General features: G+C 29.5%; 3 protein-coding genes across 3 annotated transcripts; all 3 read right to left on the bottom strand.

Annotated features, from left to right (window-relative positions):
* Window positions 1–460: 460 nt before the first annotated feature.
* LOC111313541 (aspartic proteinase NANA, chloroplast-like) lies at window positions 461–2,691 on the bottom strand. Its single transcript, XM_022914222.2, has 2 exons — window positions 1,976–2,691; window positions 461–1,440 (listed from the first exon to the last, which is right to left on the bottom strand). Exons 1-2 carry the CDS (start codon window positions 2,596–2,598, stop codon window positions 627–629), a joined length of 1,437 nt encoding a protein of 478 aa, XP_022769957.2. The 5' UTR covers window positions 2,599–2,691; the 3' UTR covers window positions 461–626.
* Window positions 2,692–5,246: 2,555 nt separating this feature from the next.
* Window positions 5,247–8,349, bottom strand: LOC111314563 (putative WRKY transcription factor 31). The gene is made up of 5 exons (XM_022916035.2): window positions 7,754–8,349; window positions 7,555–7,653; window positions 6,890–7,444; window positions 6,661–6,774; window positions 5,247–6,273 (listed from the first exon to the last, which is right to left on the bottom strand). The coding sequence occupies exons 1-5, from the start codon at window positions 8,012–8,014 to the stop codon at window positions 5,566–5,568; spliced, it is 1,737 nt and encodes a 578-aa protein (XP_022771770.2). The 5' UTR covers window positions 8,015–8,349; the 3' UTR covers window positions 5,247–5,565.
* Window positions 8,350–17,258: 8,909 nt separating this feature from the next.
* LOC111314562 (alpha/beta-Hydrolases superfamily protein) lies at window positions 17,259–20,520 on the bottom strand. The gene is made up of 5 exons (XM_022916034.2): window positions 20,319–20,520; window positions 19,738–19,880; window positions 19,491–19,620; window positions 18,560–18,751; window positions 17,259–17,753 (listed from the first exon to the last, which is right to left on the bottom strand). The coding sequence occupies exons 1-5, from the start codon at window positions 20,496–20,498 to the stop codon at window positions 17,544–17,546; spliced, it is 855 nt and encodes a 284-aa protein (XP_022771769.2). The 5' UTR covers window positions 20,499–20,520; the 3' UTR covers window positions 17,259–17,543.
* Between the last annotated feature and the right edge of the window lie 2,494 nt (window positions 20,521–23,014).

The following is a 23,014-nucleotide window of genomic DNA, read 5'->3' as shown; positions in this document are numbered from 1 at the left end:
TAAAGTGAAGGGAACAAAAAGGGGACATGAGCAGAGCTGAAGTGACACTAGAGATATTAGACCAACTTTATATATCATGTTGACACAAATGATCAAGATGTCTTTATTTTTTGCTAAAGATTGAGAGAAAGAAAAAAATCACTATACTTTTTTTATCATTATATGCTCCTAACACATTTAAGAGTTTTCATCTTCGTATACGTCAATTAAACATTTTAAAGATTGTTATTTGAACATGTATAGAGGTTTGCACTTTTCATTACTTTGATTTGATGGACGCATGATAGTAAACCCATATATAATTAAGCAACTAATTGAATTAGTTGTCACATTTTTATTTATTAACCCTATTACTTATAGGATAAAAAAGTTATGTAATAATTTTTTTTTCTTCCAAAAACTTAGTTTGGAATTTGGCTTTTATGGGTTTATTATTTTCTATCTCAGTCAAGCTTCCTTAAAGAATCCGAAAAAGCTAGGGATCATGAATTACATAAATCCATGGTAAGTATATATATTTTGTTTTATGAATATGCATACATGATGATAAAGATACACCGGAGAGCTGCTGACATGACTTCCAAATAGAGTGCTCCAACGATAGGACAATTGAATTCCTTTGATGATCAATCAAATGTACAGCTTGAAGGAGCAAAACCCAACTTGCTGTTTAACAGATCAAATTGCCACAAATGATTTTGCTGCATGATGTTACCAATCACTGAAGTTCCAGGCCAAAACGTGGAGGCAAAGCCTAGACACTTCACCCCATCTTCAGCATCAATGACATAGCTTTTCAATGGCGGCTCCAACTTAGCTCCATCAGCAAAATGGATTGCCAGTTTTGGCATCAACGACTGCTCAAACCCTGCATCACTGAAACAATGATCTGGCCCCAAGTTCAAGTCCAGTTTCTTAAATCTGCTTAGAGGAGCCTGAAAAGCAGCAATGACTTGATCAAAGACAGGTTTCACCAGGTATGTTAAACTTGAACCTGAGTCCATAATAACCCCACCATCACCATTAATATCCCATGCATTTGATGGGATATCCAACATTTTACCATTTATTGAGATGCCAGAAACATTTACAGCATAATATGGGTTTAGTATTCCAAGGATCAACTCTGTGTACTGCATTTTTGGCACTGGAGAAGCAGCAACTTCACCAAAGACAAGAAAGTTGACAAGACTACTTGGACTCAAATGATCAACCAAGCAGTACGAAAACTTGTGCCCAAACTTCCTAGCTACTTTCACTGCAAAAGAATGCTGGTTAAAACCTAACCCCAATACTCCGTCAATATCATGGAAGTTTCCCCGTATTGTCTCGCTACACCCAACCATCACGTCTGTCACTTTTATCTTTTGGCCTCCGCGGAGACGGACTTTAACTGTATCATTGCCAAATATTCCGACCACTCTTGTGCCATCTGCATATCTGCGTAACGTTCAGTTAGTAAAAGGAACATTACCATAGTTAAAGATATATGGCCAATTTTGATATATGACAAAAATAATTTAATTCTTTAAAAAATTTTATAGAATACTACAATGGTTTCGATGATAAAGAAAGAATCATTCTATATTACAATATCAATCATATATTAATCTTTGCATCAAATTAAATATAACTTAGTCACAACTCACATTTAATCGTACATTATTTATCAAATATATTAAGTACATATAAGACAATATAAGAAAAATCATATGATCTTTTATCTACTTTTATTTATCTTATTTAATGCTACCTTATTTTTTTATTAAAAAAAAAAGATTTAAACCCTATTTATAATAAAATTCAATCATCAATCAAATCAAATATTCAAATGTAATTCTATCTACGTCTTATATTTTAAATAATAAAAGTTTATGGGGATTACAGGAAAGAAAGGAACGATATATCAAACAAATAATTATTGTTGGAGTGAATATCAACAAATAGAAAGGAATTAGAGGTGATTTAGATCTACCTGTAATCATAGGCACAAGGAGCCGTTGGCATAGCACAACGGGCCAAAGAGAAACATTCTGAGAGATCAACCTTGCAAATGTCGGAGGAGCATGGAATTGGCTTAAAGGTACGTGATTTTTTAGCTTGAAATATCCTCTCATGAAGCATGGCCCTGTCCCTGGAACAATTATTGCACTCATATTTGCATTTCAGCCAGGTAAGGCTGCTCCCTGTATCTGTTATCATAATAAACTTCTTTGGAGGGCTCCCCACCCTGAATGAAACAAAGTATTGCCCTGCACCTATGTCAGCAGCTGATCGCATTGGGAGCTCCACCAAATTGCTTTTTCCCAACACCTTCACCTCGAAATTCTTCCTTCTTGGGGCTAGCCTTTGTGAAATTGTATGTAGTCTAGCACTGTCGCTATGCACCAGCTGTTTTATGCGTTCCCGGGGACTGCTTGGGGGTCCAAGGGTCGTTCCAGGATCTTCTCCAAGCTCAGGTGAGTGCCTGTGTATCAGCTTAAACCTAACCTTTCCATTGGGTCTAGGTATGGTTTCGGAAGCATGAACCTGAAAGAAGAAAAAACCATTGAAAAACAGTAGGAATGAAAGGAAAACGAGGGAGATGGACCTCTCCATCTCTGGAAGGGTGACAAGGAAAATCAAACACCCTGTCAAAGGAAAAAAAAAGTATTCAGACACAAAAGAGGAAAAAAAATGGAAAACAGAAACCAACACCGGAGAGAGATTTAAGTCGCCTTTGCGGAAAATCATACACTTGTTCATGTTTAATAATAGCATTAGAGCAACTCAAAGCAAAAATATCTCTGTGCTATGCTATTATTTCAAATAACATTTTTACTGTGATGAATTTCAAGAAACAAAATGACCAAATTACTAAATTATAAAGATTTAATGTGATTTTAATTTATCATAATGCATGTAATTTTATAAAAAATTAATTTTTTTATATTTCATTAACAGTATATAATAATTATACATTAATAATATATCAAACATAAGTTTTTAATTAAAAATAAAAATTATTTTAAAAAATAATATTTAATATACTGTCAATATATCATGTTATACATTAGCAATAAATTATATAATAATATTATATTAAAAAATTAATTTTAAATATAATTATAAGATTAAGTATATTTATTTTTTATGATTTTAAAATTTTAATATTAATTTTTGTGAGATGCTATTGTAGTCACGATAATTAAGTATGAATTAAAAAAAATAAAACTAAGAATCGATTCTGCTCTTTAATCATTTATTTATTTCCACTTTTTTTTTCCCAAATCTTTGCCAGAACCGAGGGCGGTCGTTAAAATGAGAATTAGGACAAATTACAAACCTCAATCGGACTCTGAATTTTAGCCGATGATCTCTTTTGCAACGATGATTTGATGAGACTTTGGGATAAATCAGGCTCACTCCGCCTGAGGCCTTACCCAACCCAACATTTTGCTGGGTTTTGGACACCTCTTCTATTTGGATTGCACTAGAACAAGGAGGCAGCTCAAAAAAATTTACTATAATTTTTATTTTTTTTATTATATTATAATATAAATAATGAGAAATTCTTTCATCAATTATTAATAAAATTTTAAAATTCTAAAAGCGAAATTAGTAGGTCTTAGAGTATATTTAAAAAATAAAAAAATTAATTAAAAAAAATGTATCAATATCTTAATTTCATTTGTAAAGTTACAATTTTATATTAAAAAGTAACTTAAAAAATATTTACACTGAAAATGTATAAAAATAAATTTTAAATATATATTACGTTAGATATTTTGTGCAGCTTTTTATAGAGCAAATTTTTATTGTAAATGTAAATTTCAAGCTCTATAAATTATAATTTAGGCTATGATTGTACAAGATGGAGCCCAGCCTAAATTCTATTTTTGTCTTAGGAAGGTACGCCTAGACAAAAATAGTTTTTTTCTTCTGCTCCCTCGCTTTACTAGCAGACTCTAAGGTTGAATTTTTCCATTCTAGAGAAACCCCATCCTCAGAGTCCGTCGTGGGCTAAGCCTAAGCCACCAGGCATAGCAAATTAATCTTTTCATATGATTTAATCCGAACACTTGATTGACTTTTGGGTTAATTGAAATATTTTTAAGTTAATATTTAAAAATTATGGATTTTAAAAAATTTATGTGTGCATTCTTTAACTAAATAACTATTACAGTAAAAAATTCAATTCAAACTTTCATATATATATATATATGTATATATATAATTTGGTTCAAACCCTTGAAAGGGGACCGATCCCATTCCTTCATAATTCCTGTGCGAACAGACCAAGTTTCGTTACAATCTCAATATCTCTAAAACAGAGTAACAACGACCCTGCTTCCTTCTGCAAATATGACTTGGTGATCAAACAGGCCAACCATGACTATACTATCATCTTAATGATGCATATGCATGCAAAACGCGTAAATCAACCATTTTCTTTGAACCCAAGTTTTTCTTTTCCCCTTTGTTATAAACCTAGCAATGTAAAATACACTTAATATTATATTCAGTACAATTTTCTTATCGGCTACCACAATTAGGCATGTAAATCTTATTTGTCATATAAAATATGCACAGCGCAAATGAAAATAATATTAAATTTTAATTTTAATTTAATTAATTTATATAATTATTCTTAAATTTAAAATATTTATAATCTCTTTTTTATTTCAAATTAAAACATCTTTTATATAAGAAAAATAATGGTGACATTGTCGACAATATTATAATATAACTATTAGACTTTTAATTTTATGAATCAAAATTCAATATTTGAGAGTGTTAAATTAAAAAAAAAAAAAAAAAAAACAGAAAAAGAAAAAGTTGCCATTGACAATAAGTAACTTACTCGTGAGATATATCGTGATATATATTTCAATTTCAAGCTAGAGACTAAGGATAACAAGTGCACGGATATTCTCTTAAGACTTTGATTCCAACGTGAATGGACGTGATCTCCAGCAAGTCTTTTTCTATCGGCCAAAACCCAAGTTTGGCTAAAATCAGCTAGAGACATTATCAGAACGTGACAACCAAAAATGTTGTTCGGTCTTTCTTTACGTGTCAAACAAACCCCACCCTTTTTAAACACTGACGAATTGACTGCTTTTCTTTATAACCACACATTACATACACGTAACTCCAAGCAAGAATAGAATTGAATTGAATCTTCTCTTCTTTCATCTATTTCTTTTTGTTATTTTCCTCTTCCTGGCAAGAAAAGATACAAATTGAGAAAAATTGATAAACAATTGGATAGAAAGTTGAACACCCTTTCCTCTATTTTCCGGATCCATACAAAGAGTAATAATAGTTGGTAGTAGGAAGTAATACTTTAATCAGTATTCTTTTTCTTTTTTTTTTTGCATTTCTTTTCGATCTTTCTTTTTTTATAATATTTTTTGGACTTTGCATTGACATACAAGTTGGAACAAATTATTCAAAATGGCTAGACATATGTATAATTTGCAGTTTCTTCCTGATAAAAAGAAAAAAAAAAAAGAAGAGTGCATGTCCCTCTTCCTCCACAAAAAAAAAAAAAAAAAGAATTGAAGGTGGTTTCAACTTCTTCTAATTTGCAGCAAAACTGGAATTGCTGATTTTATTGTTGCCATTGCTGTTGCTGTTGCTAGTAGTAGTAACATTGCCACTACTGTTGGTGGCAGAAGTGGGGCTGGTCCCATTAGGGATGTTGTTGGGGTGAGAACTCCCGATAATAGAGGTAATAGCTGCTGCTAGAGCTGCAGTGAAATTAGGATCAGCTGCGATGGCAGCAGTGGCTGCGTTTACAGTGTCGGCAAGTGAATTTTGCTGCCCCTGTTGCAGTTGGTGACCCAATTGAGGTCTTTCCACATCTTGAGACATCTGTAGACCAGAGAATTTGGATTGGTTGTAAAGTGCCTGACCAAAAATTTGAGGTAGCAGTGCAGCTGGGGAATTGGCAAGATTGTGTGGTGGGTTTGGAAATGGGACCTGGAACTGGCCTGGTGGCCTTGGGAACTGTAGAGGGTTTGGTGTCTGTGTTAGGTCCAAGGTAACAGTGGGGAATGGGGCTGAAGCTGATATAGTAGCCATGCTAGAGGAGCACGGCAGGAGAGTTCTTGTGAGGAAATTCGAGTTGATTAGTCCATCAGCACTGGACATAGAACCTGATAGCAGCATTCGTGCTGCCGATGATGTGGTTGACGCCATCGCCATTGCAGCTGGAGGCAAAGGGTGATTGTGATTTCCTTCATATGTGGTGATGAGAATTGTTCGATCTTCTGCACATCTTTGTACCTGTAACAATATTCAACAATAATCAAGTAACATCGAGAGAATTTTTTTTAATTTTTTCATTGATGATCAGACAAATTTCTCCAATAATGTAATGCAACTCCTCCGGAACGGCCTCTAGTGTGTTATATATTAATTAAATTTCAACGCATCATTTAAAGTTACAAGTACAACGAACTTTTCACTTTCGATATTTAATGCAAAACCTTTAGCGATCCCTTGAAAGGTACAGGTTACCTGCTCTCAGAAAAGAAAATGGAAAATGAATTTATAGTTTCGAAAGTAATTTGAAAAACCTGTTATACTAATCCTGAAAGTACTGATATATGCTAGAATCAGCTAGAAAATAAAAGAAAAAAGAAAGCTTGAAGGAAAAACTTTGGAGAGTACCTGTTTTCTAACTGGGCAACCAGCAGCCATGGTACATCGATAATATGCTCGAGGACATGGATTTCCTTTGGCCATTTTCTGTCCATACTTTCTCCATTGGCATCCATCTGTGATCTTTAAAAAAAAAAAAAACATAAAATCCAATCAATTTAATTCAGAATAAGACATAAAACGAATGAATTTAAAAGCCACATAATTTGATTCTGTTCAATTCAATCGAGTTTCATACCATAGGCGCCTCTGATCTAGCTCGAACAGAAACTCGTGCCTTCCTCATGGTAGTCTCAGTTTGATCAACATTTTTTGAAGAGTTAAATCTTGGAACCTTATTAGCACCCCAACCTTGGGATCCTTGATCTGGGCTGTCTTCTCTTCCAGTTCCCCGACCTTCTTCACTACTCCCATGCTTCCTCAATCCAAATTCTCTGGAAGCTACCTCTGTATTATTATTAGGCGATCCAGAACGGTCGTGACTCCTCCCCTCCGACGAAGACAGCGAAGGTTCATCAGTATCAGGTGCGGCTGCTGTAGCAGCAGCTAGACCAAGATCCATAAACTGTCTTGGCACTATTAGTCCTCCATTTGTTTTCTTTTGTTCTAATTTTTCTTTCATCATCTGATCTTGTTCTTCAGTTTTTTCAGCTTTCACATCATGCTGTTGCTGCATAAGGGTGACCAGATGCATCTGTACCGTGTTGTAGTTGCTAGTTACCTGGCTTAACATCTCCCTTAACCGTTGATTCTCAGCGTTCATTCGTTCTAGCTCAGCTTGTAAAACAGCTAGCTGAAAAAAAAAAAGAAAAAAAAAAAAACCAATGGCACAGTAGTCTTATAACATGATGTTAAACACAAAATCACATAAAGTTTCCAATTTTAATTTAATCAAATAGTCACCTCATTTTTAGCTCTTTTATCTTCCATGTTGGAAGATATCCCATCATCCACTGTGGACTGATCGCTACTAGTATTCGTAGTTAACAGATTTAGGCCAGTCTGAAAATCAAGAAAAAAAAACATTAATTCTAAATTCTAATCCATTAAAACTGAGACTAAAAATAAATTAGCAAAAAGACGTAAAGGGTGGGTGAATCACGTTAACGTTAAGCACAAGGGCAGTTCGATCGGTGGAGTCTTTGATATCGGCATCAGCATCAGCATCATCATCATCATCATCATCATCATCATCACCAACAAGTTTACTATTCTTTTCAGCGAAAAAATCCATCTCACCAACGACCCTCCTATTATCATCAGAGGTGGGTAAAGAAGGGTGTTGTTGATCATGGGAACAGTTGAGGTTAACAGGGAACTGAATGATGGGTGGAGGAGACCTGTTTGCTGTTGTAGCATCCATGGGAGATGTAGTAGGGAACAAGATTTTGCTGAAGTGCTTGGGATTGTTGATAATGTTGATGATGTTGTTGTTGTTGTCTTAAGTGTCTTCAAGGAAAGAATTGAGGACAGTTGGCTTGTGAAGAAAAAAGGAAATGGGATCTGAATCAATGGAGAGTCCACTGGCTTTGGCCATATAACAAAAGAGAGAGAGAGATGAGGGTGGGGGAGAGAAGTCTTTGAACGGTGCAACTGACCCGGCAATAAAAAGGGAGTTCGAGACTTTAGAAGAAGACCAAACAGTAGTAAACAAATACTATACTAATATTAGCTACCAAAAATACCACTGTGTTATCTACAGTAGGGATCAATTTATATAATTTATATAGTGTAAAATTAAAAATATTTTAGATTTTTTAATTATTGATTTTAATAAATTTCAGATATGAGATAGATAAATAAAAATAAAAAATAATTTAATTTGATCTTTTAAATTTATTAAAATCAATAATTAAAATAATATAAAATTAAAAAAAATTATACTATATAAATTGATCTCTCATCATTATTTATGTTTAATATATATATTTTTTTGCTATGTAATTTTTTGTTGTTGAAGATTTGGAGGTGAGAAAATTTTTTTATTAGATTTCACAAATGTAAATATTCATAATAAAATAGAGTTTGTTTTTATACATTGATAATGATTTTTTAAATTTAAAGGCAACAATAAAACATTTGTATTGATTTGTATACTAACTAATAAAAAATTACTATTTAATTAAAAAATAAATAACTTAATATAATAATCTCAAAAAGTGTCTTTTACAAGACCCTTTGTAAAATAAATCTAAAAATATATACGGAGTACAATAATGAATTTTTTTATGAGTAATTAAAAAATATTTAAAAATCTTCTCTTAAAAAATATATATTTAATTATTTAAAATTAATTTTCTTCAACCATGTTTTTCAGTTCCTGAATTAATGGGATCAATGTTAGCCTTTTTTTAATTAATTTTTGGGTTCTGGCAAAAATCACAATGCACGTGTAAATCTCGTGAATATTTAGGGACGGAAGGTAGCTAATAGCTACCATCTCGCAGCTGAATCTGATGACTACGCTTCAGTGACGGTAAAAGAGACAGATGGCAATCAAGTGGAGCCCACGTGATGAAGGATTGGGCCCATTCCAAGGCCCACAATGAGGAGACGAAAGGAAAGTCATTTGAAATTTTGATGATTTCATGTTCTTTCTTTGTGTGAAAAAAAAAAAAGAAAACACACACACGCCTCGGAGATTGACGCGTTCCAAAATCCACCGTCCCGATTAACCCGCGTAGTGGAAAGAGGTAATTTGAGTCAACGGTGCTTGATGAAGGAAGGGCCCCACAATTCTCAATTTTTCTTGACTTTATTATTATTCCACGTAGAATTGGTTCGTATTAAAACCGATGCTCCGTCGGCTTTTCCATATGGAAAACGGAATCCCTTACATTAATGGTCTCACTTTAGACTAATTTTTTAATAAAATTACAAATATAAAAAAAGTATAATTATGATAAATATTTCATCCATATTAAAATCATTAAAATCCATGGATTGGAATTTCAAAAAAAATTTTTTATGACTAAACCAAGAGAGAATCATATGAATCCAGAAACGGTTTGGTAGTCTAGAAAACATAACTGTTAACCTTTTGTACTTTGGATCCACATGTTATTCGATTGGAAGAAGAATTCAAAAGTTAGTGAATTAGTGGGCAGCATTATTTGAAGAGCAAGTCAAAAAAGCAGCCGACCGGTCTCCTCCCTCTTGGTCCCTTCTCTCCGCTCAGCATTTATTACTTTGCTTCTTATTTTCTGCTCATTTTCTCATTACCCTCGAAATGTTAGAAATAAAACAAACACCGCTTGGAGTGATTTACATGTGAAAGTAAATTACGATGGTAGTTTTTTTTTTTTTTTGTCCAAAGTTTTTTTTTTTTTTAAATAAAGTCAGGAATTTCATTACAATTTTATTAATTTTCCTTTGAACTCTTTTTAGAAATATCATAAAGTTAAGGTAAGATTTGAAATTTTGGACCCATTAGAGAAGTCATTTGACCTTAATTAATGATTAAAAAAGCAATAGTAAACTAAGTCTAAAAGGCAAATAATCTTGTTCCTAACACTTGTAATTATCATTTTCTTCTGTACTTAGCACTAATGGTGCTTAATTGATGCATAATAATTAATCAATTTCTTTTATGTTTACGTGGACGAATAAAGGAAAAGTAAGAAAAAAAAAAGGGATTATATATACATTATTACATAAGTAGAATGAAGTTGAGATAAGTTGGACCCAAATCCAAAATGCTGAGTGTAATGGGAAAAAATTGGGAAAAAAAAAAAAAAAAAGACAACCGAAAAACGTGATTCAATTAATTGAGCCCCAAACTGACTTTAGAAATCAGTAGAAAAATCTCTTGTTTCTCAAATCATCATCTTGCTCTTTCTCGTGAATTTCTTTGGGCGTTGTTACGTCTCTCTTTTAGGGTTGACAGTTCGAAACGAATTTTACTCGTTTCGAATTTGATTCGATTTTATGTATTATTAAATTCGAATTTGATTTTATTTAAAAATTTTTTTATTTTTTTATTTTTTCATACTCGAACTCAATTGTGATTCGATACTATATAAATCGTATCCGATTTGATCCGACTAGACTCGACTTGAAATTAATAAAATATTATTTTTTAAAATATAAAATATTATTTTTTAAATATAAATATTTAAAAATATCACTATATAAAAAATATATATATATAAAAAATTAAATAATTAATTATAAAATAATTTTTTATATAATATCAAGTCGGATTTGTCTAAAACTCGAACCTGATTGTTTCATAACCTTACTCGACCCGACCCGACCCAAAACTTGAATTTAAAAAAAAAAAAAATCTGATCTCATATGATTAGATTGGATCAAAATCCGTCGGAAACGAGTTGAATTGTCGACTCTACTCTCTCCTTGTCCATTATGGATATTTTTGAATTTTGTAGAACAATTTTTTTCATATCTACTTCTGATATATTTAAAATTTTATTTTAAAATACCTCTTGCCATTTTTCTTTGCACGTGTTCTTGAATGTGAAAAGCAATTATTTTATTGTGATTAATTAAATAAAGTAATTTTTGATGAGTATATTTATTTACATATATATTTATGTATATATGTATGCATGTATGTATTGATAGGATTATATTTATTAATGAATTAAAAAAGTTATGGTGTTTTAAATTTAAATTCTAATTAGAGGATAGAAGAACCATATCATGTTTTATATTATCGCGAACTATTGGACTAACATAAGTGAAAAATAGCTAAAATACTAAAAAGACTTGTATTTTTTCAAAATTATCAAATAAGCATTTATATTGTACCTAATTAAGTCTCTAAAGTATTATTTTTATTTAATTAAGTCCCTATTTTGGAAGAATAAAGGTTTAGCTAAATAAAAATAATATTCTTAGAGTTTAATTAGATAAAATAGGCTAAAATAAAAAGTCCAATAACTTTAGCATGTTTTAGGTAACTTCGTATATTTTTATTACATTAAATAAATATGTAATTTTTATTATTTAAGAAATAAATCTTTAATCATTAATTTGTATCTCAATAAATTTTTAATTTTAATTTATAACTAAATTATATTTTATATTTCAAGAAATATTATTTTTAATTTTTAACCACATTATTAGGCTACATCAGCTTCTATGTAGGAAAAAAAAAATCTCAATCGGTATAAATTGTTACAAAAGTCAATCTTTGATTTGAAATAAAAATTTTATTGGATATAATAAAAACATAAATACTAAATACTTACCTAAAAAGGCAGACGAGTAATACTTTAAAATTTTAATTAAACAAAAAAATACTCTATTTGTTAGAGTTAGAAATAATCAAGGACCAAGGATCCAATATGTTCATGGAATTTCGAACTGGTTAAGTGTTAGTTGTGTGTTGACGGACTAGCTCGATAGCGAGCTCGCTGCCATGTCATCGTTCACGTGACAGCCCAGGTCATGGTTTTTTGCTTCAAAAGGAGCCAGTAGTCACGTGCTGCTACTTAAAATTCAAACTTGAAATTTTCATTTAGCCTATGGTTGAATTGGGGTAAAGAAAAGGAATGGAAAGAAAATAAAAAAAATAAGGAATTATTTCTTTTATTTGTATATGATATAAATAAAAATAAAATAAAAGAATGTATGCTTAATTCTCTTTGATTTTTTTTAATTTTTGTTAATTTTTCAATTAGTTCAAATTGGAAGAAAATGAAGGAAAAGGAAAAGAATAAAATTTTTAAAATATGAAATCATTATTATATCTTTATTAATTTTTTTAAATTAAAAATATATGATTTTGAATTTTAAAATTAAATTAAAAATATAAAATATAATTTATCAATAAATTTATTGTCTTCAATTTTTTTCTCTTATTTTTTTGAATTCAATAAATTTTATTGATGATTATTTTTATAAAAAAATAAAAAAATTTGAAAATATGGAATACATTAACATAAACATATAAATGTTATAGTAATAAAAAATTATCAAAAATTATAATAAAAAAATAATATTATAAATTATTTTTTTCATTTCAATTATTTAACCAAACAATAATTATTAAGATTTTTTTATTTTTTTTTATTAATTTTATCTATCCAAACAAAAAGTACTATACTTTAAAAAATCTTATCATCTTTTTTTTTTTAACTTTTTTTTTTGTTTTACTAATATTTATTCAAATATAACGTTAAAATTAAGACGTTTTAACTATTGAAATGCTCCCCTTAAAAACAAATAGCTTAAGGTATATAACAACTTAATATTATGTAGTTAAAGATCAGACAAATGGGAAGCACCCTTTGAATTGCAACCACGGATCTGGCTGTCTAATTGTTTGACTCGAAATATTATTTAATTAATAAAATTTTTTTATTTAAATTTAAATTTTTAAAAATTAAAACATTAAAATATTAAGATTTTTAATAGAATTAAAGCTATTAATATATTAATACATATTTTAACAATTTAATATTTTTAAAAATATTTTTTGAGTTCCCGACAAATCAGATTAAACCAAAAGCAAAAATTTCAAAAGACAAACCAAATCTGATTTGACGGACCGCAATTCATGAATCGGTCAATTATAGTACTCAAATATATCAAAGCGTTGTAAGATGTCATCATACATACAATTAATTTGATGAAATTAAAGGTCAAAGATAAGGACCGGCTTATTATTATTATTATTATTATTATTATAACAGCAATATTTGATGTCCAAACAATTTGATACATAAGCATTACGAAAGGCTCTTTATTTTATTATTTAAATTAAAATTAAAAAGCATTTCTATACTCACATTATATTAAAGTTAAGATATTCAAATCGATTTTAAAATTAAAAATTTTGGATTTAAATCCCAATAATAATCCAAAAGACAAAAAAAAAAAAAAAAAAGAAGCTAAATATCATATAAATTTTGAAAGAGTGGCCCAATTAATTATCACATGCTACATACGAATGGAAGAATGAGAGTTCAATAAGAACTAAGTGTGAAAGCATGTGTAATTGTAGCAGTACTCCATGCAGCAAAATTTCTTAGAATTTGGTTCACATTCAACAACCAATCCTTAGAAAATATGAGACCAACCGCATCTACTATTCTAAATTATTATTGGTTTTTTAGGATTTTTTTGGCATTACTCTAAATTAGACTCTAACTCAAGTGATCTAACTGAAGCTCCAGTGTTTCCTTCAAAAGCCGTTTATTGAGAGTTAATTTGTCACTTTATCAATTTAATTTGCAACTTACACTTATAGTTCTTTCTCACATATAAGTAACAAAACCTTAATTGGTTAAAAATAAATAAATATATAATGATAAAAAATAACATAACTGCATAATATATATATGTACAAGTTAATTATTTTTTTCCATTTAATGTCAATTTTTTATTTAAAAATCTATGTATAAAAGTAAATCTAATTATTAAACAATAACTTAAAATTAATTAATAATAAGTGAAGAGATACAATAACATCTAGATAATTCTGACTAATATCATTTAAAATTAAAATCTTATTTTAAATAATTCATCAATATATATTAAGAGATGAATTATCGTAAGATTAGAGTTTAACATATAGCATTTACAATTTTTCTCAACTCTTCTTTAGGCTTGAACTTCCATTGATATATAAAACAAAAACATTACTTAATACATTTCATGTATAAGCTTAATCGAAATAAAAAAAAAAAAATTTATCATGTGACAAACTTAGATATAGACATCTAATTTAAAATTAATTCATTATAAGTAAAAGATCCAATAATTTGACTATAAAATCGTAAGAAACAAAAACTTAACCAATATTTTGGGATAACACATAACCATGAAAATGAGAAACAAACAAAGCATAAGAAAACATATCAAAAGCGTAGAAAAAGATTAATGGTCCATTTGATTTTGATTTCGATTTCGATTTGAATTTGAAACCTAGTGAAAAGTTGGACCAAACTAAATGTAAAGTTGGTATACGGTCCAAGGAATCCTCAAATTTCTCCATTTGATCAACTTGCTCCACCCTGCTTGTTCTAAAGTTTCTGCCCCCTCTCGCATCGCTTTCAACACTTGTTCTCAAGTCAGAAAGTTTGGGGGAAAAGAAAACCCCAAAACAAGATTTGCCTGCATATATATTGAGCTGCTCATTGATTAATATAATTACATTTTTAGCCCTAACACGAACTTTACTTATATTCGTGGTACATGTATTCATATATTCAGGTTCTGACCTAACAAATACTTCTTAGCCCATTTCTTCATTGTAATTTCCCATTTTTTTTATGCATTTATAATAGAATTGGGTTGGTTAATCATTGCATTAATCAAGCATATGATCTTCACCCACATGGTTTTGTTTCAAAATTAAAATAAATAATATTGTATTTTACACATAGAATTAAATTCCCCATGAAATTAGTTTCACAAACGATTTTTCACTGATAACATGATTGAAGATTCTGAAATTCTTAATTGCAAAAAATTGGAATTGTGGGATATATCCTCCCACGAGGACAAACATTTGATTGTTGTTGTTGTTGGTTTTTTTTTTTTTTTTTTTTTTTCAAGAAGGAGATGTGTTGGTTAAGTATATTGGATATGTTGCAAAAATTTGACCAATTGATGTGGTACTTTCACTTTGTAATTGTACATGAATAATGCTAATATTTTGTCAGACATTTTGATTATTCAACTAATCAAAGATGGCATGAAAATAACAAATAATAATTTTATGAGTTATTATTTTTTGTGCATAATCGGACATTCGAATTAAAACATTTTTCACTGAAACTTTACATATCATCACATAGAAAAAGTTATGATAGGTAGGAATATTTTTCATTAATGCCTAAAATTAAGCAAAGGAGAAAGCAGTGTGGATAAGGTCAAGAAGTCATTGTTGTGTGTTAGAGTCCAATAAGTTGTTCGGATAAGATGCCACGGTCACCTGAATTATGATAAGAACAGAACAAAGTTTAAATCTTGTGGTGGTGGCTAACTTTTGTGTGAAATTAGGGAGGAAAAGGAAGGTGTCATGTGCAATTTATACAAAACAAACAAAAAGATAGGGTTTTGTATTTTTGTTAGATTATTGTGGTAATGTAATCAATGAAGTAATTTTATTATTAATATGATCTTATCACTTATGATTTGAAATTACTTTATTTTGTTAACTTTCATTAATTTTTAGAAATTAAATATTATTATTTTTGGTATTACTAAAAATAAATATTATTTGGTTTAAAAATATGAAAATAATAATGTGTATTATAATAGTTACACAAATTAATAATTTTAATGTTGTTTATAGATAATAATTTGTAAAATATTAATAATATTTTATTTATTTTATAATAAATATAATTAAATTAATAAATTAATAAATATATTTATTGATAGATAAATTAATTTTTATAATATAAATTAATAAAAAAATTGAATTAAAAAAAATTAATCTATTAAATTCATAATAAAAATAAAAAGATTATATTATATATAAATATTCAAATAAAAGTAAAAAACACATTATTTTTAGAATTGTTACAGCGAATATTAATTTAAAAATATAAAAATTTATAATATAAAATAATTATAATTGTCCTTTAAAAAGTAATTACAATTATAGGAGAAAGCATACTTTTAATTCACATGTTAAATGTGTAATATTTATTATTATTAATTTATATATCACTTTATTACAGTGATAAAATTTTCTCTGATAAAAATTAAATTATTCTCACTGCCATATAAGATCATTGAATGTTTATCAAATACAAAAATCTAAATATCATATATAAATTATTATAATTTTCTGATTATCTCATACCAAAGATTACCAAATGAAAATGACTTCTTTTATCAGGATTCTTCACTCTTTACTACCTTAAACCATCATTTTTGCTTCAACTTTCCCTTTTGGGATAAATTTCATTTTTAAAGATGGAGGTTTTTATTTTTGGCTAGAAGCTCGAAGATGATATTACTATTTGAACATTGAATTTTTAAATTTAATAATTAAAATTTTTAATATCCTCAAATATAAATATATATATATATACACTAAAATTAAAAAGTGAGATATTCAGCCTATCATTTCCTGAAGTGCCAATTTTTTTTTTTCTGAAATTAGTAATCGAGCAATGAACTCTTAATTTTAATACATTCACCCAAGTGCAAAACACCGCCATCGTATGTGATAATTTTCTACACAAAAATATATTGTTACTAAAAGTATGATTTACTAAGGCCAACGATTTGAAATGAAAATTAGTAAATGGGTTCGACGTCGAAGACAATCAAGTGGAATAGAAAGCCATTCCCGAAATAATAATGAATTCTCCCCAAAGTCTTGGCTGTCTTACTCGAGCATGCAATTTGCTTATGTTTCCATCAAAGATGTTGGAATATCCTCGAGTTCACACTCCAAATTTCCATAGTCAATCCAATTCCAACACGAGTGAAGACTAAACTTATCATCCAAATGAAAATCACATTTGCACATACTAGGAAATTTTCAGCTCCAACATCACTGTTCTCCAATCCCCCTTTATTTTGGTGAACCTCAGAAAACCTAATATGCAGTTCACAAACTAAGAATTTTGTTCCCAGCTTGCAGCTTAACTTTCCTAAAACAAAAATTTACACAATGGTTTAAGGGAAAAGAAAAGACAAATTTGCAGCCAAATAGTACAACCTAGATAAAAAGGATGACAAATCCAAGGTCAAACATAAGATAAACCAGCCAAACCAAATATGAAAAAGAGAAGCAAAAAAAAAAGCAAACACTACGATTATTTTAGATACCCAGATTGGTTTTGAAAGCTGTCTTCCAACCAATCCTCTGTCTCAGTATATATGGCAGCATATTCCAGACATTCATATTATATTTATATTATCAACATGAAGCACACGACATAATAAAGTACCACAGTAGATTAAGATGACAAGAAACGAGTCATCCATGACTGGAAGCGAGACCAGGCCAGCTGGACTGCAGCTTCATCCTCATCAGGCATTCCCATGCCCTTCCTCCTCTTTATACCTTCTGGGGACCTGTTCATAAAGGCATGTGCATTGCCTGGATAAATATGTACCTCAAATGGAGTCCCTGATGCTTTCAGTTTTTCCTCCAAAGCCTTTGCAGCCTGAAAAATCAGCAATCCAAAAGTGTTATTTGTCAGCTATAATTCCGTTGATATAACCACTCTGATTGTTTATTGCTGTGGCTACTTAATTTTTTACTTTCAAAGCAGAAAATAAAAAAACTGTGAAGGATTTAAATATAGAAGTATATTTGAAAAAACCAAAAAGAAATGAACACCAAAATTTGAAAATAAAAAATCTACGTTCATGCTAGACAAAAAGTATAGTCTTAATTTTTTTTAAAAAATCTTCAATCAGAAATTATTATATTTGAATATGCTACTTCTTACTAATTTGTTTATTTTAAGCCAAACATAACAGGGAATTGAAGAGTACTTATCCAGAAAAATATTCTTATACCTGAATAACTAACCAAATTAATAGTTGAAAAATAGCACTTTCACCCTTTGGAATATAAAAAACAAAAGTACCGAATTGGGACTTAAGCTTTTTGGCAATATCATTGGTGGTTTTTCTACAAAAATTTGCAACTGAATCTAGCAACTAAACCGTCATTATGGCATGCCTGGTGGCTGAAAATATTTTGTTCTCAAACAAAGTACGAAACAATTTAAGGGCAGCCAGCAACCGCATGGTCTGTTGGTAGAGTGATGGACTTTTAATTACGGTGACGAGGGTTCAAATCCTAGCAGCTTCAAGTATTAAAAAAAAAAAAAAAAAAACCTTAAGGGCCATTCCCAATGTAGTAACTTTAAAAACTTGGTACAAACATTAAACTAATTTCAAGATATGATGGGAAACAACTGATAAAATTTAAAACTGAGAGAATAAAAATATTTTGCCATACCGTCACATCTGAAAATCCAACATAGTTATCAAGTTCACCAAAATGAGCTTGAACAGGGGCCTTGGCCTGGGCAGGGTCTGCAAGTTGAGGTGAAGGAACCCCATAAAAGGCAACAACAGCATCAACTTCAGGAACTAAAACAGAACTTGCAATAGAGAGAGCACCCCCCATGCAAAACCCAGTCACTCCAGCCTGTTGCAATGAAATCAGAGATTGCTCACTGACCAATGTTTATACTCTATCCAAAAGTTTAAATAAAGCAGCACAGATGTAATAAACCTGATGTTGCATTACAGTTTGGTCAACAAAACAGGGTGATCAAGATATTCACCTTCAACAGAAACCAGAGGCTCATAACAGTCGTAAAACAAACTAACAAAAGATTTAGCTCCAAATTATGGTACATATTCAATAATAAAATACTTTAAAATTTTACAGGAGAATCTTAACTCTTTTTGGCAGCTAAACTTAGAGGAACTAAAGTCTGAAGGGAAATAATAAAACTTAATAGAGAAGAGTTGTGAAGGCATTGGAGATGAAGTTGATGTACTTTCTGTTGTTGGATTTAACAAATGTGATAAGGAAATAATTGAGGTAAACTGAAATTATGAAATCATTGTCTCATTGATCCACTATATATTCAGATTTAAAGAAAAGATAGCAAAGAATTAGCAATATCTAAATCTCTTGAACCTCCTTTTAAAAAACTGGATGAGCCTGCAATATTTTATCTTCTCTCAGCTTCTCCATTCACTTAGCCATCCAACCAAAAGAAATGTACTAAATTTAAATTAGCTTCATATATTCGTTTCAGCTATCTCAGTCAAATAAGTTGCCAGAGCAGTCCACACGGTGAAATGTCTAGACTTTAAACATGTTTTAAGCAAGCATAGGGCATTAACAAAAGGGAAAACCAATAACCAGTGCACACCTTCTTTGAGCCATTAGCTTTAAGCCAGTTAACCGAAGCATGGATATCCTTGACAGCACCTTGCCAGTCAAGACCATCCATTAGGTGTTGTGCTTCTGCAACATCCAGACCCACCTTTCCTCGATACAAACTGAAACAAAGGTTAGAAATGAAAAAAGAATTACAATTCAAATGCAGCAAATGCCAGGTGATCAAAGTTTAAGACAGTTGAGCCAAAAGAAAAACAAATGTGGCATGAAATGCTTACTCTGGAATAAGAGCTTTGAATCCCGAGCCCAGTTGAGAGATCTTCACGGCATGATTTTTTATCTCAAAATCCACACCCCACCATTCCTGAAGAACAACAATTCCAGGTGCATCTTCTTTGCCAACCACATATGCATCAAAAGCCTGATCAATACATTATTACAAAAGACAGTATAAATGAAATGAGAACAACCGAAATCAAATAATGCTCCGTTTGGTTTGTTGCTTTTGCTACTTGCTTTTGCTATTTACTTTCTACTTCTTTAACAAATGCTAATTGATTGAAAATGAACAAATAACTAAAATTCACCACTAAATGCAACATGATTAGTCTTATATTAAAATAAAATCATGCATTGTGTTTTCCAAAAAGCATCAATTTTTTATTTTTAATTCATAAAATTACTATGCACAAGGACAGATAAAAGCCAAACAGACTCCAACCAACATTTTATACAACTCAAAAATTAACATTTCGACAAAGATACCAAATACCCAACAATCAAAATCAATCAGAAATGCGAAACACATAACATAAATACTGTTAAAAAAATGGAAAGGAAAAGGAAAAGTTGAACTGACAGTGTCTTCTCTCTGAATCTGAACTTTCTTAAAAGCAGAGTCAGCCATTGATCGGATCGAAAAACGGGTAGCAGAGTGAGAGGATGCGCGTGGAAGGGTGAAGGAAGAGGGCTTGAGAAATAGATTTTTAAAGAAGATTCTGGTAGATGATGAAGACACCACAGCTGCTGCCGCTAACATACTGCTTTCCAACTTCTAACGCAACAACTTTTAATGGCGTCATGTTTAGATAAACTGAGGCCACTCTCAAAACGACCTCGTTTGAAAGAGTTTCATAAACTAAAATGGGCCCCAATTTGAGCTTTAGGCCCAAAAAATTAGTTCCCACTTCTTTGTAGAATTATTCGCGGGCAAGTTGACCCGACATAAGTTGGGTTTCGGATATGATTTTTCAATCTCGAAACTGGTTGGCCCAATCAAAACAATAATCCAAGTTTAAAGATGATACTGAAATATCTGAAATTTTAAGTGGAGAGCTGTTACTTTTTGAAATAATTCCAATGCACTAATTATTATTTGTTTAATCGAAAATAATTTTTATATTCAATGTTAGATTTTTTTAGCAAAATTATTTTTTTTATCTCTAAATCTTTTAAAACTTTTATTTTTGTCCTCCACTTGTCAGACTTCGGAAATTGGACAACACTTAATTAATGGGATTTCAAGGTGATGATGAGACTTCAAGTGACAAGTCTATTTTTTTTAAAAAGTCCAATGATCAAAATAGCAACACTTATAAATTATAGATGAGCAAAATGTAATTTTTTTTAAAAAATTAAATAACTAAAATAAAATTTTTGAAAAGATAGACGATGGAATGTGTAATCAACCTTAATTAGTATTCGGCTTCCCATAAAAATTCTTAAAATTAATCTACCTTCCGTACACATGGAATGGAGTTAAAGCCCAAAAAATAAAAAATAATAATAATTTCTCCTTGTTGATGAGAGTATTAAAGATTGGTTATTATATAAAATCGTGGCAGAACAAAACTGCATGTGACAACTGGTATGTGGTCCTTTTTGCTACAAATAATTGATCATATAATTCATCTGCCAGGAGCAGACGAATTGGCACAAATTTTAATTTGCACGTTCAAAACGCTGCAGAAACAACAATCAGACACTGCCAAGTAGTGGCTATAACTTTGTTCAGCTCAAGAGTACTTCGGAAAAATTATGATGACTTTAGGAATTTTGTGGGAGGAATAATAAATTTTTTAATTTTAATTTTATATTTAAATAAATTTTTATATTTTAATGTATTTTAATAAATTTTTAATTTTTAATATATATTTAAATAAATTTTTAATCTTTAATTTATACTTAAATAAGTTTTTAATATAAATTAATCTTTTTTTTAAAATAAAAATTTATATAAATAAAAATTAAAAGATAAAGAATTAATTAGATATAATAAATGTATAAAAACTTTTTTAAGTAAAGTAAAATAATTCTGAGCTTTTCTAATTAACTGTTTGTTTTGTACTCGCTCTATGTCTTTCTCTTCCTACGAAAATTGTTTTAGTAATAAAAATTTAATTCACTAAACATTTAATTTTCAATAATATATTTGTTAAAATAATTTAAAAAATTTTAAAATTTATTATTTTATCTAAATAAATTCTTATATTATTTTTACACTCAAATCAACTTTTAAATTTTAATTTACGTCCAAATAAATATGTACCTTTTAATTTATATTTAAATAAATTCTTAATTTTTAATTTATACTTAAATAAATCTTTAACATAACTTTTTTTACTAGTGAAATAAGAGTTTATTTAGATATAAATAAAAATATAAAAATTTATTTAAATGTAATAAAAATATAATTTTTTTAAAAAATAAGTAGTTTAAAGATTTTTTAAAAATATTTTAACTATTATATTATACCATTTTTATATCATAAGTTTAATACTTAAATTTTTAAAGTTAAAATTCATTCTTTTAAATTTTCAGAGTTTTGTTCCAAACTTCTGGTGCGAGAGACATCACTGCATATGTCATTTATTTTCTTTTATGTCTTGAAAACGGAAAGCAATGAAAAGTACAGAAAAATACAGATACAGATCGCCAATATACGGAAAGTGAGAAGACAAATATATGTGGATGGAAATTACTTTAAATTTATAATCATTTTACCAAAAAAAGGCGTTCTTGATCATCTTCATCTGCCAAACTTTTAGTTTTGAAAATTGCCATTAACCTAAGCACATGTTGAGTTTGAAAATATCATGTCGTAGACGCACGTCTTTTCGAAAATTAAATTATGTGAGATTTCATTTATTTTTACCTTAGTATTTTCTCTCAAATGTAGAGACAATGAATTTATTAATGACATATTTTACGTGTAAAGATAAAAAAATCTATCATGGCACATCAATTTCTCATGTAAAAATAACAAATTTATCTCAAGTGTGGGGCTATTTTAGGAGAAATTATCATATTCACGTGATACATCTTTTTTAAGGTATAGTATAAAATAAAAAATAATAAAAAAAAATGAGACATATGATAATTTTTTAATTTCGTTCATAAAATTAAAAAATTTCATGTAAAAAATAACTCATTTATGACAACATAAATAGCATAGAAATGTAACAATTATAAATTTAAGGAGGTCACAAAATCTTTCATGAACACGACACTCATATTATAGCTGCTCTCTAAGCACTCTGCTATGGCGCCCAAGGA

Source organism: Durio zibethinus, chromosome 23 (genome assembly GCF_047325235.1).
Source record: "Durio zibethinus cultivar Kanyao isolate XHJ-2024 chromosome 23, ASM4732523v1, whole genome shotgun sequence".
NCBI lineage: Eukaryota > Viridiplantae > Streptophyta > Magnoliopsida > Malvales > Malvaceae > Durio > Durio zibethinus.
The sequence above is the reverse complement of the archived record's forward strand: the minus strand, read 5'-3'. Positions and strand labels throughout refer to the sequence as shown.